The 16,525-nt window shown below is 42.7% G+C and overlaps 1 protein-coding gene across 1 annotated transcript; it reads left to right on the top strand.

Annotated features, from left to right (window-relative positions):
* Positions 1-13,787: 13,787 nt before the first annotated feature.
* On the top strand, positions 13,788-15,676 carry LOC119330643. The gene is made up of 3 exons (XM_037604065.1): positions 13,788-14,118; positions 14,522-14,733; positions 14,876-15,676. Exons 1-3 carry the CDS (start codon positions 13,845-13,847, stop codon positions 15,464-15,466), a joined length of 1,077 nt encoding a protein of 358 aa, XP_037459962.1. The 5' UTR covers positions 13,788-13,844; the 3' UTR covers positions 15,467-15,676.
* The last annotated feature ends 849 nt before the right edge of the window (positions 15,677-16,525 follow it).

Genomic DNA, 16,525 nt, shown 5'->3' with positions numbered 1-16,525 from the left:
GTGTTGACTACGATGAGAGTTTCTCACTCGTATCTATGCTTAAGTCTGTCCGAATCATGTTAGCAATTGCCGCATTTTATGAAATCTGGCAAATGGATAAACAAAACTGCATTCCTTAATGGATTTATTAAAGAAGAGTTGTATGTGATGCAACAAGATGGTTTTGTCAATCCTAAAGGTGCTAACAAAATATGCAAGCTCTAGCGATCCATTTATGGACTGGTGCAAGCATCTCGGAGTTGGAATATACGCTTTGATAAGTTGATCAAAGCATATAGTTTTATACAGACTTGCGGTGAAGCCTGTATTTACAAAAAAGTGAGTGGGAGCACTACAACATTTCTGATAAGTATATGTGAATGACACATTGTTGATCGGAAATAATGTAGAATTATTCTGCAAAGCATAAAGGAGAATTTGAAAGGAGTTTTTCAAAGAAAGACCTCGGTGAAGCTGCTTACATATTAAGTATCAAGATCTATAAAGATAGATCAAGACGCTTGATAAGTTTTTTCAATGAGTACATACCTTGACAAGATTTTGAAGTAGTTCAAAATGGAACAGTCAAAGAAAAAGTTTCTTGCCTATGTTACAAGGTGTGAAGTTGAGTAAGACTCAAAGCCCGACCACGGCAGAAGATAGAAAGAGAATGAAAGTCATTCCCTATGCCTCAGTCATAGGTTCTATAAAGTATGCCATGCTCTGTACCAGATCTATTGTATACCATACACTGTGTTAAGAGAGGGAGTACAATAGTGATCTAGGAGTAGATCAATGGACATCGGTCAAAATTATCCTTACTGGAATAAGGATATGTTTCTCGATTACGGAGGTGACAAAAGGTTCGTCGTAAAGGGTTACGTCGATGCCAGTTTTGACACTGATCCAGATGACTCTAAGTCTCAATCTGGATACATATTGAAAGTGGGAGCAATTAGCTAGAGTAGCTCCATGCAGAGCATTGTTGACATAGAAATTTGCAAAATACATGCGGATCTGAATGTGGCAGACCCGTTGACTAAACTTCTCTCGCAAGCAAAACATGATCACTTTTTGGGTCTTAATAACATAGCGATGTGAACTAGATTATTGAATCTAGTAAACCCTTTGGGTGTTAGTCACATGGAGATGTGAACCAATCACATAAAGATGTGAACTATTGATGTTAAATCACATGGCGATGTGATCTAGATTATTGACTCTAGTGCAAGTGGGAGACTGAAGGAAATATGCCCTAGAGGCAATAATAAAGTTATTATTTATTTCCTTATATCATGATAAACGTTTATTATTCATGCTAGAATTGTATTAACCGGAAACATAATACATGTGTGAATACATAGACAAACAGAGTGTCACTAGTATGCCTCTACTTGACTAGCTCGTTAATCAAAGATGGTTATGTTTCCTAACCATGGACAAAGAGTTGTTATTTGATTAACGGGATCACATCATTAGTTGAATGATCTGATTGACATGACCCATTCCATTAGCTTAGCACCCGATCGTTTAGTATGTTGCTATTGCTTTCTTCATGACTTATACATGTTCCTATGACTATGAGATTATGCAACTCCCGTTTGCCGGAGGAACACTTTGTGTGCTACCAAACGTCACAACGTAACTGGGTGATTTTAAAGGAGCTCTACAGGTGTTTCCAAAGGGACATGTTGGGTTGGCGTATTTCGAGATTAGGATTTGTCACTCCGAATGTCGGAGAGGTATCTCTGGGCCCTCTCGGTAATGCACATCACTTAAGCCTTGCAAGCATTGCAACTAATGAGTTAGTTGCGGGATGTTGTATTACGGAACGAGTAAAGAGACTTGCCGGTAAAGAGATTGAACTAGGTATTGGATACCGACGATCGAATCTCGGGCAAGTAACATACCGATGACAATGGGAACAACGTATGTTGTTATGCGGTCTGACCGATAAAGATCTTCGTAGAATATGTGGGAGCCAATATGAGCATCCAGGTTCCGCTATTGGTTATTGACCGGAGACGTGTCTCGGTCATGTCTACATTGTTCTCGAACCGTAGGGTCCGCACGCTTAAGGTTACGATGACAGTTATATTATGAGTTTATGAGTTTTGATGTACCGAAGGAGTTCGGAGTCCCGGATGAGATCGGGGACATGACGAGGAGTCTCAAAATGGTCGAGACGTAAAGATCGATATATTGGACGACTATATTCGGACATTGAAAAGGTTCCGAGTGATTCGGGTATTTTTCGGAGTACCGGGGAGTTAAGGGAATACGGGGGGACAAGTATTGGGCCTTATTGGGCCATACATGAAAGAGAGAGGGGCTGCCTAGGCCAGGCCGCGCGCCCCCCCAAGGCCTAGTCCGAATTGGACTAGGGGGAGGGGCTGCGCCCCCTCCTTCCTTCCCTTCTCCCTTCCCCTTCCTTGTCTCCTACTCCTACTACATGGAAGGACTCCTAGGTGGACTAGGAAAGGGGGAATCCTACTCCCGGTGGGAGTAGGACTCCCCTAGGGCACGCCATAGAGAGGGCCGGCCCTCCCCTCCTCCACTCCTTTATATACGGGGGCAGGGGGCACCCCATAGATACACAAGTTGATCTTCGTGATCGTTCCTTAGCCGTGTGCGGTGCCCCCCTCCACGATATTACACCTCGGTCATATTGTAGCGGTGCTTAGGCGAAGCCCTGCGACGGTTGAACATCAAGATCGTCACCACGCCGTCGTGCTGACGAAACTCCTCCCCGAAGCTTTGCTGGACCGGAGCCCGGGGAGTGTCATCGAGCTGAACGTGTGCCAAGAACTCGGAGGTGCCGGAGTAACGGTGCTTGGATCGGTTGGACCAGGAAGACGTACGACTACTTCCTCTAGTTGCGTCAACGCTTCCGCTTCGGTCTACGAGGGTACGTAGACAACACTCTCCCCTCTCGTTGCTATGCGTCACCATGATCTTGTGTGTGCGTAGGAATTTTTTTGAAATTACTACGTTCCCCAACAGTAGCATCTAATGGTTCTTGAGGAATTAATTCTCAAATCAACGATATGCCTCCATTGAAACGTGTTCAAAGCCTTAAGAACATCCCATTGTGCACATAACCCAGTACCACCAAATTGCAAATTGCGAAATCAGCTACAACACATAAGTGAGCATGATACACCTACCAAATGTTAGTAGCCTATTGAGTCAATGGTCGGGTACCGAATAGAGCAAGCCTTCTATGGGTAGGGGAAGAGCCGCGTATGGTAACCTACAACACCAGCAACAGGCGTGACCCTGTGATATCGTCTACCTTACAAACAAAGACATCCAATGCATAGGGCCTAGTTGAGGAGCGAAGCCTTGCTGCAACAACTCCTCCAATATCCTTTTGATTTCTAGCTGCTGGAAGTAGGAATACTGAACTAGGTATTCATTGGTTTTGCTTCTGACATAACAAGGGAAGCAGAGCTTTCCATTCACCTCTTTTGTGTTTTTGTCAATTGCACTTCCTGTGACACACAATTCTAGAAGTTGCACTTCTAGCACTGTTGTCACCAAGGTTGTTAGAATCGTGATTCTGAATCGAATCAGAGCTTCGATGGTAGGATCACAAATCGTAGAATCTTCGCTATTAGAATAGTGGAAACGTAGATTCTACTAGCAAAAATTGTAGAATAAAAGGGGTTAGTTTGGACTGTAAAGTCGTAGAATTGTATAATGGAATCGCGATTCCAGCAATCTTGGTTGTCACCATATCATCTTTCCTTTTCTTGCAAGTTGTCCTCAAATAATACCCCAGACCTAACTAAAAAATGTCACAAATAAAAAAATTAGCAAAATTGAAAAATATTCATGAGTTCAATTTTTCATGAAAGTTAAAGAATGTTCACGGATTTAAAAAACGATCATGAATTTGAAAAAAATCATGAATTTAAATAATGTTTGTGAATTTTGAAGAAATCATAAAATTTAGAAAAATGTTCATGATTATGGAAAAGTTCGCTAATTTAAAAAAAACCACAAATTTAACAAATGTTCTGAATTCAAAACAAGCTCATGATTATTTTGTTAAAATTTAAAATAGTAAAAAGTTTGAAAAATAATCTTGTATTAAAAAATGCTCATGGATTTGGAAATTATCCTTGAATTCAATAATGTTGAAAATTCAATTATTTTAAAAATCAGGAAAATATTCATGAATTTTAAAAGGTCTGCAAATATAAAATGTTTAGCAATTTATACATTAGTATTGAATTCAAAATTTTCATGAACTGAATTTCTTTCCACGAATTTTATAATTTTTCCAAATTTTGATTTTTTGTAGAATTTGAAAAATGCTAGGAAATTTTTAATTGTGAATTAATAAAGCGAAACGTAAAGTTTTAAAATAAAAGAAAATGTATGTAGAAAATAAAAGGAACGATAACCAAGACCAGTTCAAATGGGACTTTCAGTCCCGGTTTGAGACACGAACCGGGACTAAAGGGCATCGCACCCTTTAGTCCCGGTTCGTGTCTCAATCCGGGACTAAAGGTCTAATATTTAGTCCCAATTTGAGATACGAACCGAGACTAAAGGGCATCACACCCTTTAGTCCCAGTTCGTGTCTCAAACCGGGACTGAAAGTCCCATTTGAACCGGGACTAATGTCTTCCCGATATGCTCTAACCGCTCGAACCGGGACTAATTCTCACATTAGTCCCGGTTCGTAATGCAACCGGGGCTAATGCTCACATTAGTCCCGGTTCGTAATGCAACCGGGACTAATGTGTACATTGAGCTGTGACCAAAGCCCTATTTTCTACTAGTGTATGTTTATATTGTCATGAAGTGGTATATTGAATTTGTTGTTTCTGCCTTTTGGCAGTACTGGATGGAAGCAATTATGTTTGAAGTGTATTATGCTGAAAGTTGAATGTTTCTATTTTCTGTCATCTATTACTCCCCCTGTTTTTTAGAGATTCCAATGCGGACTACATATGAAGCAAAATGAGTGAATTACACTCCAAAATATGTCTATATACATCGATTTGTAGCCCATATTGAAATCTCTAAAATGTCTTATATTTAGAAACGGAGGGAGTAGTATATCATTGGCTGGCATAAATTGGAAGATGTATATACATGGCATGGCCGAAGGACAACATTCATGTGGAACTTCTGAAGAAGGGCAAATCAGATGTATCGTCGTTTTGATGACTATGCTATGGATTCTGGCTGCAAGTGAATATTTGGATGTTTCATCATGGCTTATTCTACCTATTCTGTGTTATACGAACCAAGACTATGTTTGCATTTATGCTCTCCAAGTGCCATGCTTTCACTTGTAATCTAGTAGATTTTAAGTCAGGATATTTTACTACTTTAAGCAGATGGTTAATTCTATGTTTTTGCTGAACTTTTCTGCTACTGGAGTACCTTTCTATACCTTGATGCCAAACAAAAGTAAAAAGGGAAAGAAAAAAACTTCCACATCTAGGGCGCTCCAGCTCTGCAGTATGTCCCTGGGGAGGCTGGCTTCTACATCGTAAAGCATAAAAAATGGCATGTTGTTGGTAGATCAGTTGGGCATAGTCCTTTGATTCCACAAGACAGAGTCGAGATCCTTGACCCACTTCCCGTCAACTTTCTCTAGCGATTTGATCAACCTAGGGTTGATATTGCCGAGGAAGTCTTTTGGCTCGTTCAACCTGCCCATTGGTCTGCGGGTGATACACAGAAGCAAAGTCCATCTTGATGTTGCACTCTTCATAGTAACCTTGGACCGCTCCCGATGTGATGTTCTTCCAGTTATCCATGATGATGCTATGGGGCATATGTCTTAACAATGAATCACATCAGACCGAAATTTAAATGACCGGCTCAGCAGCTTGACTGGAGGTATTTATTACCGCCCTTGCCTTTGCGCAAAGGTCCAACAATGTTCACCCCACAGACCACAAAAAGACATGTTATTGCAACTGTTTTAAGGGTTTTAGCCGGTAAGTGATTGGCTTTAGCGAGAAGCTGGCATCCCAGGCATTTGTTGACGAGGTCCACTATGTCTGCCCTTGTTGTAGGAGAATAGAAGCCTGCACGGTAGTCCTTGCTCACCAGGGTTCGAGGAGCCGCGTGGTGCCCGCAAGTGCTAGCATGAATTTCATGCGGGAGTTGTCGGCTCTCCTTGGGAGATAAGCTATCAATTAAACCCTAGAAGCTATCCTAAATCAAAGTGTTATATACCAACTAAAACTATTAACTATGTCTAAATATTTGCTAATTCAGTTAACCATACTAAATCAAAGTGTTATATATCAACTACAAACTATCAACTAGAAACTATTAGAAAACTATGGCCCCCGGGTTTACCTTTATAATAATATAAAACCAAAAATACCTTGCTGAAATTTTATACTTTTTATTATCTATCTATCACTACCAGAATTAATTCTTGCAAGTAACGAGTTCAAGGGGATTGGCAACCCTCTTGCCCGTGTTGGGTGCAAGTATTTGCTTTTTTGTGTGTAGGTGCTGCTCATTGGAGTTTGCTTTGTGCTCCTATTGGTTCTGAATGAGGGAAATACTTATCTCTACTGTACTGCTTCACCCCTCCTCTCGGGGAAAAAATCAACACAGTATACGAGTAACAGACTACGATGATGATGAGTTGTTATATCATTATTATAATGATGAGTTGTTATATCATTGGGATGGAACAAACACGGATTAGATTAAATTGGATGAATCCAAGTGACCAAGTTGAATTAGTAGAATGATATGATGTTAGGATGGCACACAAGTGTCGAATGAAGAAAATGCCTATCAAGTCCAATTTGCATATTGGGGGCATATATAAGGAGGTTGTTGCATCATCTAAAGTCAAATCGCTCGAAGTGTTTGCAACTAAGATGGTCAAGACTCCTCTAAACATGAAAGAGAGGAGCCTTGACCATCTTAGTTGCAAACACTTCAACACTTGTATAACGGTGTGTTGTTCCAACGTCATATCTTCCTACTAATTCAACTTGGTCACTTGGATCCATCCACTTTAATATAATCCGTGTTTCTTCCACAACCTCTTCATTGCTACTGTATAAATTTTTGTATAGCGGTGTATAAATACAGTACAAATATAAAGAAATGAAATATGCACGAACAGTAGTAGCGCGGGGAAACAACCGACGCTGTTGTTATTTAGCAGTAGCACAGGTCCAACCCCACGCTACTGCTAGACAAAAGTAGTAGTAGCGCGGGGTCAGACTCGCGCTACTACTAACAATCAGCTGTAGCACCCTAGAAGTAGCACCGGGAACCCACGCTACTGCTAGCCCTTAACCCCGTGCTACTACTAGGGTTTTCCCTAGTAGTGTGCGATGATCTCCAAACCCCCTGGTCACCAGCGACGACATCCTCCTCCTCCATCTCCTTCTCCTTGTCTGCAACATCCTCCTCCTCACTATCCTTCTCCTCTTCCTCATTGCCCTCCTCCTCCTCCTCCTCCTCCATGTTGTCCTCATCCACTGTCTTCTCGTCGACCACTTCGGTAATCTGCAAATTCGCGGACCTTCAACCTACGAATTCAGAGAGGAGAGGCGAGAATGGTACTCATGCCAGTGAGCTCACTGTTGAGGATCCGACGCCTCCATCGCCTCATTCATTGCCCAGAGCATAGTTTCAATAGAAAGCACCCATTTTTCTGCAAGCATCATTTTCATCACCTCCTCTACCGACGCTTCCAACGTTAGATTCAACGCATGCTTCATGAGAGCTTTTTGGCCAGGAGCTTATCTCCTTGCACTTTGAAACCAAGAGCTCATCGCTGGCGCAGAACTCTTCCATCGCACTCTTCCATCACTGACCTACCAGCAGAATTGATTGAACCCGAAAATCAGTATTGAGGGGGTCCAAACTAACTAATTAGTTCACAATTTGGTAAATAATTATTCCAATTTGCTAAATCCAGTGGCCCTATCAACTAATTCTATACATATTCACTAGATATTTCAGGACTATTTAGTAGGGGTTGAATTAGGGTTTCTAGGGTTAGGATTTGATACTTACCTGATGGCCAAGGACCTGGTACTCCTTGAATCAATTGGGCCAAAGGGCGACGACACTGCACAAGGTACCTGCGTCATCGGAGCTCTCCCAAGGAAGACAGACGAAGTAGGTGACGGGGGAACAACGGCGGCGGCGGCTACGTGGGGGCTGTGTGGGAGCGGTGGCTAAATGGGGGTCGGGCGCGCGGGTCGGTCTATTTTAGGCGATAAATAGTGATAGCCTAGCCCTAGGTCCCACTCGTTATAAGATCGCTCGGCCCACCTGCCACAAGCGGCCTCGGCCCACTTGTCATAAGAGCCCTGGTCCCACTCATCAGTACCTACACGAGGTAACGGTCAACTGCTTTGACCTAGCGGCAAGGTTCCATTTGGTCATTTGTGAGAATGGGCCGAGTGGTGGAGGGGAAAAGTTAGGAATGTTATGGGCCATGTGCAAAACTGAGTAGAACTAAGGAAGGAGGAGCATAAAAATAAAAATCCCAAAATAAATAGGTAGGGAGAAAGGCGATCTCCCTACATAATACCCCTTGTATGAATAAAAAAGTATGTTTCCTGCGAATTGAACCTCACTTTATACATAACAGAGCTCACACATGCCATCATCATCTCAATTCATCTCTTATCGAAACCTAAGGTGACCATTATATCATCCAGAAAGGACCATTCCATCCTATCATAAGCTTTGTGCATATCAAGCTTGACTGCACATAATCCAGTCTGGCCAACTCATTTATTCTTAATCTTATGCACACATTCATAGGCTATCAAGATGTTATCTGTGATCATTCTTTCTGGCACAAACACACTTTGTGTAGGAGAGATATTTTCAGGCAGAATGTTTTTCAGTATAGAGGCCTACATCTTGGAGATTATTTTATATAGCACACTACACAAACTAATGTGGCGAAATTGTGTTACCAATTTCGGTGTGTCAATCTTGGGAATCATCACAACGGTTGTATCATTCCACTCATTAGGAATCTTTCTTGAATTGATAGCCGACAATACTTCTTTAGTGATATCTTCCCCAATTAAGTGCCAATACCTTTTAAAGAACATCATGTGCAATCCATCTGGCACGGGGGCCTTTACATCTCCAATACTCCAAACTGCTTATCTAACATCATCGGCAGTGAACGGGGCCAGCAAGAAATTGTTCATTTGTTCGGTCACTTCCCGTTGCACTTTTTCCAGAATACTAGGATCTGTGTGCTGCACTTCCAAGCTAAATAGTTGAGTTAAATAGTTTAAAATATGATTGTTTAGCTCCGGCATACCTTCTATCCAACACCCTCCTCCATCTTTAAGTCTTTTTACATAATTACTTTTCGTCCACGCTGATGCAAACGCCTGGAAAATGCTCGCGTTACGATCTCCATACTTTACCCAGTTTGCTCTAGACCGTTGCATCATTTGTATTTCATCAAGTTCAATGAGATACTCTACCAACTCAGCGAATTCTTTCCTTCTCACTTGCATCATTCATCGGCCCCGACATAATTTTCTCCGGAATCGTTTCTTGGGTATCTTGAGGACATGTTGGTCCCAATCATGAAACTGAGCATGCATCTTGTTAAGCTTCTCGTAAACACTGCTCACCAAGGGATCAGCTGCAACTTCATTCCAAGCTTTCTCAACTGTAACTTGGAAACTGTCCTCTCGAAGCCAGCTCGCAAATCTCTTGGATTGTGCACGGTTACCTGCCAATGGCCGGTTATAGTATTCAGTATAAACCAAGATTGGGCGATCATCAGAGTAGTTGAATTCCAAATTTTCCAACGCACCAGGAGGAAACAAATTGGACCAGGCATCATTCACCAATCCACGATCAAACCGCTCTTTTATCCTTCCTCTGGACCATGTAAAGCGGTCACCAATGAACCCAAGATCGTGCAGCTCACAATCATCAATTGCATCTTGGAAAGTCGATCTGCATGTACTGAGGTGGTCTCGTGTTCCCACCCACCTTATCATTCAGATCTCTCTGAGAAGCCACGGGAGATTATGTGCCTGATGGAGCTGGCTCATGCGGCTCTAAGTTAGGTGTTTATTTTCCCATTTAGATTCTCCATACATACCAGTCAAACGTTAACTAGTATTAGTTGTTCCTTTAAGTTTTACATCAATGAACATGGCTATTCCAGAAAAGAGCTACACCTCCTTTTCTACCATCACTCATACAAACTATTTTGTGATCCATCTTCAATCCCTTCGGCGAACACCCAGCCGATAACTATCAAGGTGAGTCTCTGACAAGAACATCACATTGGGGATGCATCTTCACTGGACATCCAGCAAAGCTCGAACTGCTGGGGCGTTCCCAAGCCCCCGGCAGTTCCAGGTTAATTGCGTCTCATCACCCCGCTCCCGGTGCCGGAGGACAGAAAAAACTCACAGACAGCAGCGCCACCAGAGGATAGAAAACCCCACGTTCAGTCGCTAGGGGATGACAAGTTCTGGAGAGTCTCCGAACCTAAAGCTCTCATGACCAAGCTGCTGATCCGATCACAAAGCAAACAGTAGAAAACAGATCCTACTTCAGGTGAACTTCATCAAATTCTTCCGGGAGAGAGATAGAGCAGAGCCGACGTCTCAAGACGCCGTCCTGGGCCAAAAAGCAAACAATTTTGACAATTGCATGTATGCTTTATGGTGAACATTTATTAAATTATATGAAGAAATTTTACGTAAGTGTGAACACTTTTCTGCAAATTTATGAATATTATAGAATGTATACACAGACAATAAAGGATAAATAAAAAGGAAAACCATAAGAATAGAAAATGGAAAATTAAGAATTAAATCCTGTAAAGAAAATCGGCAACAGAAAATTTAAAAAAATAGCAGAAACCCGAAAAGAAAACCCCGAAAGAAAAGGAAATTATCAGAAAAGGAAAACGGGAAGAGGAAATCGGTATAATGAGCCAACCCATGTGCCTTTGCACGTTTCTTTTACATGGAAATTTGGGGCGCTTTATTAAGTCAACACAGCTGCAGCAGCATACGACCATGCTCCAGTGGTCTACCCCGCCGGCCGGACGTGTCAAGCTGAATGTGGACGGATGGTAGTTGGCGGGAGCCGGCATGATCATTCGCGCTAACGACGGTAGCATTATCTTCTTCGCCTGTCGTTCCATATGACATTGATCCGGACCTCTTCAAGCTGAACTTTTGGCGTGCCACGAGGGTTTGAATCTTGCTCTTCAGTTCTCTTCTCGGTATAATTGAGATGGATTGCATAGATGCACTCAGGTTGATCAAGTCGCCCAATCTCGACAGCACCTCATATGATGTTAGTTCAGGAAATCAAAAGGCTCTTTGCTGAATGGGATAACTCTATTGCTCGTCTAAGTAGGAACCAGAACATTGTCAGTCACACCCTTACTGGTTTCGGTTCCTGGGAGGGCCAGACCTTAGTCTGGTTGCGCTCTGGGCATGTAGATGTTCCTCTTCTTTGTAGGAACGAACTCATCACACATTGAGCAATGAAATCCCTTTTAATCCCCAAAAAACAAAAAAACAAAAACTGCTCCAGCAGAATCTGCTAGGAGACTAACTACAAGAAAACTAGGAATACACTCCAACCAGCATTTTGTCACGTCAAGGGTGTGTTAGCCTGTTTAGCACACAAATGTGCCGTGAAGTTTGCTGATCGGAAAACATGCTGAATAGAGAAGGAACTAAAAGATGAAGCGAGCTCCCCAATTTCATCCAATATACTTCCTTCGTTTCTAAATATTTGTCTTTTTTAAAAATTTCAGCAAGTAACTGCATACGAAGCAAAATGAGTGAATCTATATACTATAAAATATGTCTATACACATCCGTATATGGTAGTCCATTTAAAATCTCTAAAAAACAAATATTTACGAACGGAGGGAGTAGACGCCAGTATTGACTGACACATATTCTAGAGATTAACAATCTCCAAGGAGTCTGTTTCCATCACAACTTTCACATCACCACTTAGAGCATCATCAATAGATGATGCAAATTTGAAGATATGAAACAGCAGATGTAAAATTTTACGTCTCCAAAAAGTGCATTTTACATCTTTAAAAAAAGGCAACTCCAACCGATGATGTAAATTGGTGAGGTAAAAGTACAACTCCAATAGATGATGCAAATGAAGATGTAAAATTAGTCAGCATGAGTGTTGGTGGACCGAGCGGCAGAAGAAGGTGCATCGACGGCAAAGCGACGAGAGCCAGGAGGTCGAATGCGGCGGCGGGAGCTCGAATGGTCGGTTGCGCGATTCTGAATCGAGCGGCGAATTGCCGCCGTGGGACAGCAGGGCGACGGCCGTGTGGCGCGAGAAGGTTGAGTCTGGCGGGGGAAAAGCAGCGGTGGCGGGTGCGCGGCTCAAATCCGCCGACGATGGGGTGTGGGGGGGGAGGGCTCAAATCATACGACAATGAAGAAGCGCCCAATTCGGCCGATTTGGAGGCGAGTGGTGGTGGAGCAGCGGCGGAACCGGGGGCGGGGGCGGTGGAGCAGCTGGATCTGGTAGTGGGGCGGCAACCACGACGGTGACAGGATGGGGTGAGGCAAAATTGAGGCGGCGGTGTGGAGGCAGATGCGGGATTGGAGACAGTGGTCGCGCCGTCGAAGGCCCCGACGGGGTGAGCGGCTGTGGCGGAGGAGGCGGTGGGGTCGAAAGAATTAGCCATGGCCCGGGCGGCAGTCGGCGGGCGACTGGTGGGCGGGCGAAGGAAAATAAAAGCGGTTAGGCAGTTGACACACAACCGTACATCTTGTGGAGGTGAGGGTTGTATTTTACATCTTCTGGTGATGGATATGTAAGTTTACATTTACATCATCTGTTGAAGAGGGGTTTTGAGATTTCGGAGATGAAAAACTATTATTTTTACATCTACATCATCTACTGAATATGCTCTTAGCTTTGCAAATATAACCCCATCGCGCAGTGCAAGAGCTTCAGAGATTAGCAGATCAGTAATACCTGAATATGGTTTACACCAAGCGGCCACGAAACCGGAGCAGGACCTGGGCACACCTCCTGATCCTCCCCTGCGAGCGTCCGTCGAAATCCCTTCTGTATTGATCTTGAACCGGTAAACTCTTGCAGTGATAGTGAGCGACGCATTGGAATTTCTATAGAGAGTAAATTGAAATTCGAATATCCCATTCCCGCTCCTAGCGGTGAATACTTTATTTTAGGGACTTTTTTTCGAGGGACCTAGAGGTGAATACTTTGTTAATCGAGCATACACAAAACCTTTTCCACCTGATTTTGTGAACGGTTACGTGGCAATTGTTCTTTTCTTTTCTTCCGGATTTTTTTCTCATGTTTTCTTGCTTTTTTTTGTGAAAATCTAGGACATGCTTTTCGTGTTCATTTAAAAAGTCATGAATGTTCTTTTGAAATTTCTAGAACATTCATAATAACATAGGATCATTTTTTATATTTCTAAACATTTTTAAAATTTGTGAACGTTTCCAAATATATGAACATTTTTTTATAAAACCTGATGGAACTAAAAACCGGCTGATGTAAAATATCGGCCAGAAACTAAAAACCGTGCGATCCAATTTCTCCGGTCCCACCCATCAATCTCGGGGGCCAGAGGGGAAATTATCAAATGGAGAAGGAAAGTGTGGCTTATATGATCCAATTTCTCTTCTCCTGCCGAACGGAGCGCACTATAGCTTAATGGGCCGTCTTTCGCGTAAAGATTAATAAGGCCCAGCCCGAAGCAGCAGTGGCGATTAGGAATAAAAAGGAGGAATCGGGCAGGCCGCGACCGTGGACGGCGACTTAGGGTTAGCTTCATCGGCCTTGGCGGCGACGGCGACGGCGACGGCGGGGAATTGGGATTCATGGCGTGCGTAGGGGAGGAGGAGTTGAGTTGGGAGGACCTCTTCTTTAACAAGGCGGCGATGCTGGCCGCGGCGCTGGAGGAGGAGGAGGTGGAGAAGGAGAAGGCGCGGGAGGTAGAGGAGAAGGCGCGGAAGGCGGCGGAGAACCGGCGGCGACGCCTAGCGCACCAGCAGGTCAAGGCATCCATCCTGGAGCACGACCCCAAGACGAAGCGCAAGGTCTACACCCGCTACTCCTTCAACGACTTCTCGGTCTTCGACATCAACGCCGAGTGTAAGTCCGCCATCAAAACCTAGATCCCGACCTGATTCTATTTCAAAGGCATACATTTCCAACTGTGTATGTATGTATGTATTTATGTATGTTTCTTTCAAGTTGTTTTCACGATTGCTAGCCTGATTGCTGGAATCCCCCATACATACATATCTACTTACGTTTAGAACAATTGCACAATGTTCAGTCCCATATTTCACAATTCAAAACAATTGCACATGATGTGTTGTTGATTACTGCTCATTTATTGGCAAACATGATTTGAAAACTGAATTTCTTGCAGTATGAATATGAATAGGAAATCTGAATTGTATCCTTGTAGTGCTGCTGTGGTGCATTTTATGCTTTACACAATTCTTTTTGCCCCTCACAACTAGCTTATGCTTTTGTTTTTACATCGCAGCGCCTATCCCTCCAATGCGATACACCAAGAGGTGTGTAAATGGTTTGGAACTCCAAGACACTGCAAACATACTTACTGTCAAGATAGTCTCCTCGGATAAAGGCTTCCCAATCGATGTGTATGGCACTATCATCGCTAGAGACAGCATCGACCACAAGTGCATGTACCTCTTTAACCGCACCAGGGACAATTGCCAACCTATCAAGTCAAGGGTACGTACGTCTTTGCTTCAAAATCACTGCTTATGTGCCTCTTGATTTTATTTAGTTTGTAACTCTATTGCATATTCCGTTGCAGGCATTATTGGTATTTGGATTTTCATAATCTAATCTTTTCAGCTATTGCTTTTCACAGGATGAAAATTTGATCTTAACTGGCCCAGGTCGAGGTCTGGTATTACTTGATTTCATATATCTGGAGATAGATCTTAAAATCAAGGTTGGCGAGGAGCCTCTAGGCGAGCAAATCAGCAAGGGTTTGCTTATGATTGATGGACGAGTTCTGCCTAGAGACGAAAAGGTTGCTGTTGCACATCAAACTCTTGAGAGCTGGTTTAGTATTGTGGACGTGAGGTATGCAACTCTTCTTAATGCTGTTGAGGGTACGTTCGAGATCAAGTTACTTGAGGGACGATTCTGTGGAAAGATCATGGCTGGCATCGAGGGCATTCAACCTAGGATTGTGATTTATAATAGCAAGGAAGACGGTGTGGTGTCTTGTGAAGGACGTACAGATATCACACTCCGGCGGCGAGTCATGACCCTCCGTCTGAATGGTATGCTCACAGTTGGCTTTGCAGTCTGTGGTGGTGGTGGTGCTGCTACTAGAAAACAGAAAGTTGAATTCACACCACAACACCGTGGTGAAGAGAAAAAGGAGATTTCTTGTGGTACTGCCAAGCTTCAAGTGAAGGTCTTCTGGTCCTTGATGGACTATAGGCCGTAATCCTGTAGCAACATGACAAGCTAAGTTGTGGTGTTATCATGCTTCAAATGATGTAATGAATCAAGTAATGATTGTAGTGAACTAAGTTATATATTTATATTGTCATGGAGTGGCATATCGGCAACATTTGATGGAAGCAGTTATGTTGGAAGTGTATTATGCAGAAATTTGGACGTTTCTGTTTTCTGTTATCTACTAGTATTTCAGTTATGTGGAACTTCTGAAGAATGGTCAGATGTGTCGTTGCTTCGATGACTATGCTATGGATTTTAACTGCAAATGAAACTTGGATGTTTTCATCATGACTTGTTATACCAATTTGGTGTTATAGGAGCTAAGATTATGTTTGCATTTGTGCTCTCCAATTGCCATGTTTTCACTTTTAATCATGATATTACTACTTCAAGCAGATGGGTAATTATATGTTTTTCTTTACTTTTCTGCTACTGGAGTAACCTTTGATGCGAAACAAAAGCAAAAAAAGGGAAGAAAAAAAAATGTCCTGTACCTTTGGTTATTAGGCTTAACTGATTACTGTTGAACTCAGTTCATTTCTCATGTACCTTTGGTCATTTTAGCTAGAAGGCGTCCTGCTGCGCCATTTTGTCTTCTATCTTTGTTTCTTTTTTTCTATCGGTTACATTGTATATTATTCTAAGGAATTGATATACAAGGAAAAGGATTAGTTCCTTGTCACAATCCTGGTTTCACCATCACAAACTGCAGTTCCTTTCATAAAAAAACACATTAGAGGACAAAATAACCTGAAGAATTCGAAAAGCATAGCTAAACACAAATAAAATAAAATAAAAACTCTTGGTAGATTTACACCTAACTAACTCGTACCGCCACATGCACAAAACAAGAACATCACTCCCTTTGAGGATGAAATTGTTGAGATCTTTGGCCAGCATTGTTCTGCATTGTTGCTGCATAAGACTAGGTTCATAGTTCTGACCAGCTATTGTCTGGATTCGTCGAGATCTGTTCCAGTCTAGGATTTTTACTGCGGCTTGTTGCTTTCCAGATGGGAGATCAGGTCAACTCCAGCCGAAGCAA

The sequence above is a fragment of the Triticum dicoccoides genome, chromosome 1A, assembly GCF_002162155.2.
Source record: "Triticum dicoccoides isolate Atlit2015 ecotype Zavitan chromosome 1A, WEW_v2.0, whole genome shotgun sequence".
NCBI lineage: Eukaryota > Viridiplantae > Streptophyta > Magnoliopsida > Poales > Poaceae > Triticum > Triticum dicoccoides.
Note: the sequence above shows the minus strand (reverse complement) of the source record. Positions and strands in the feature narration are given on the sequence as shown.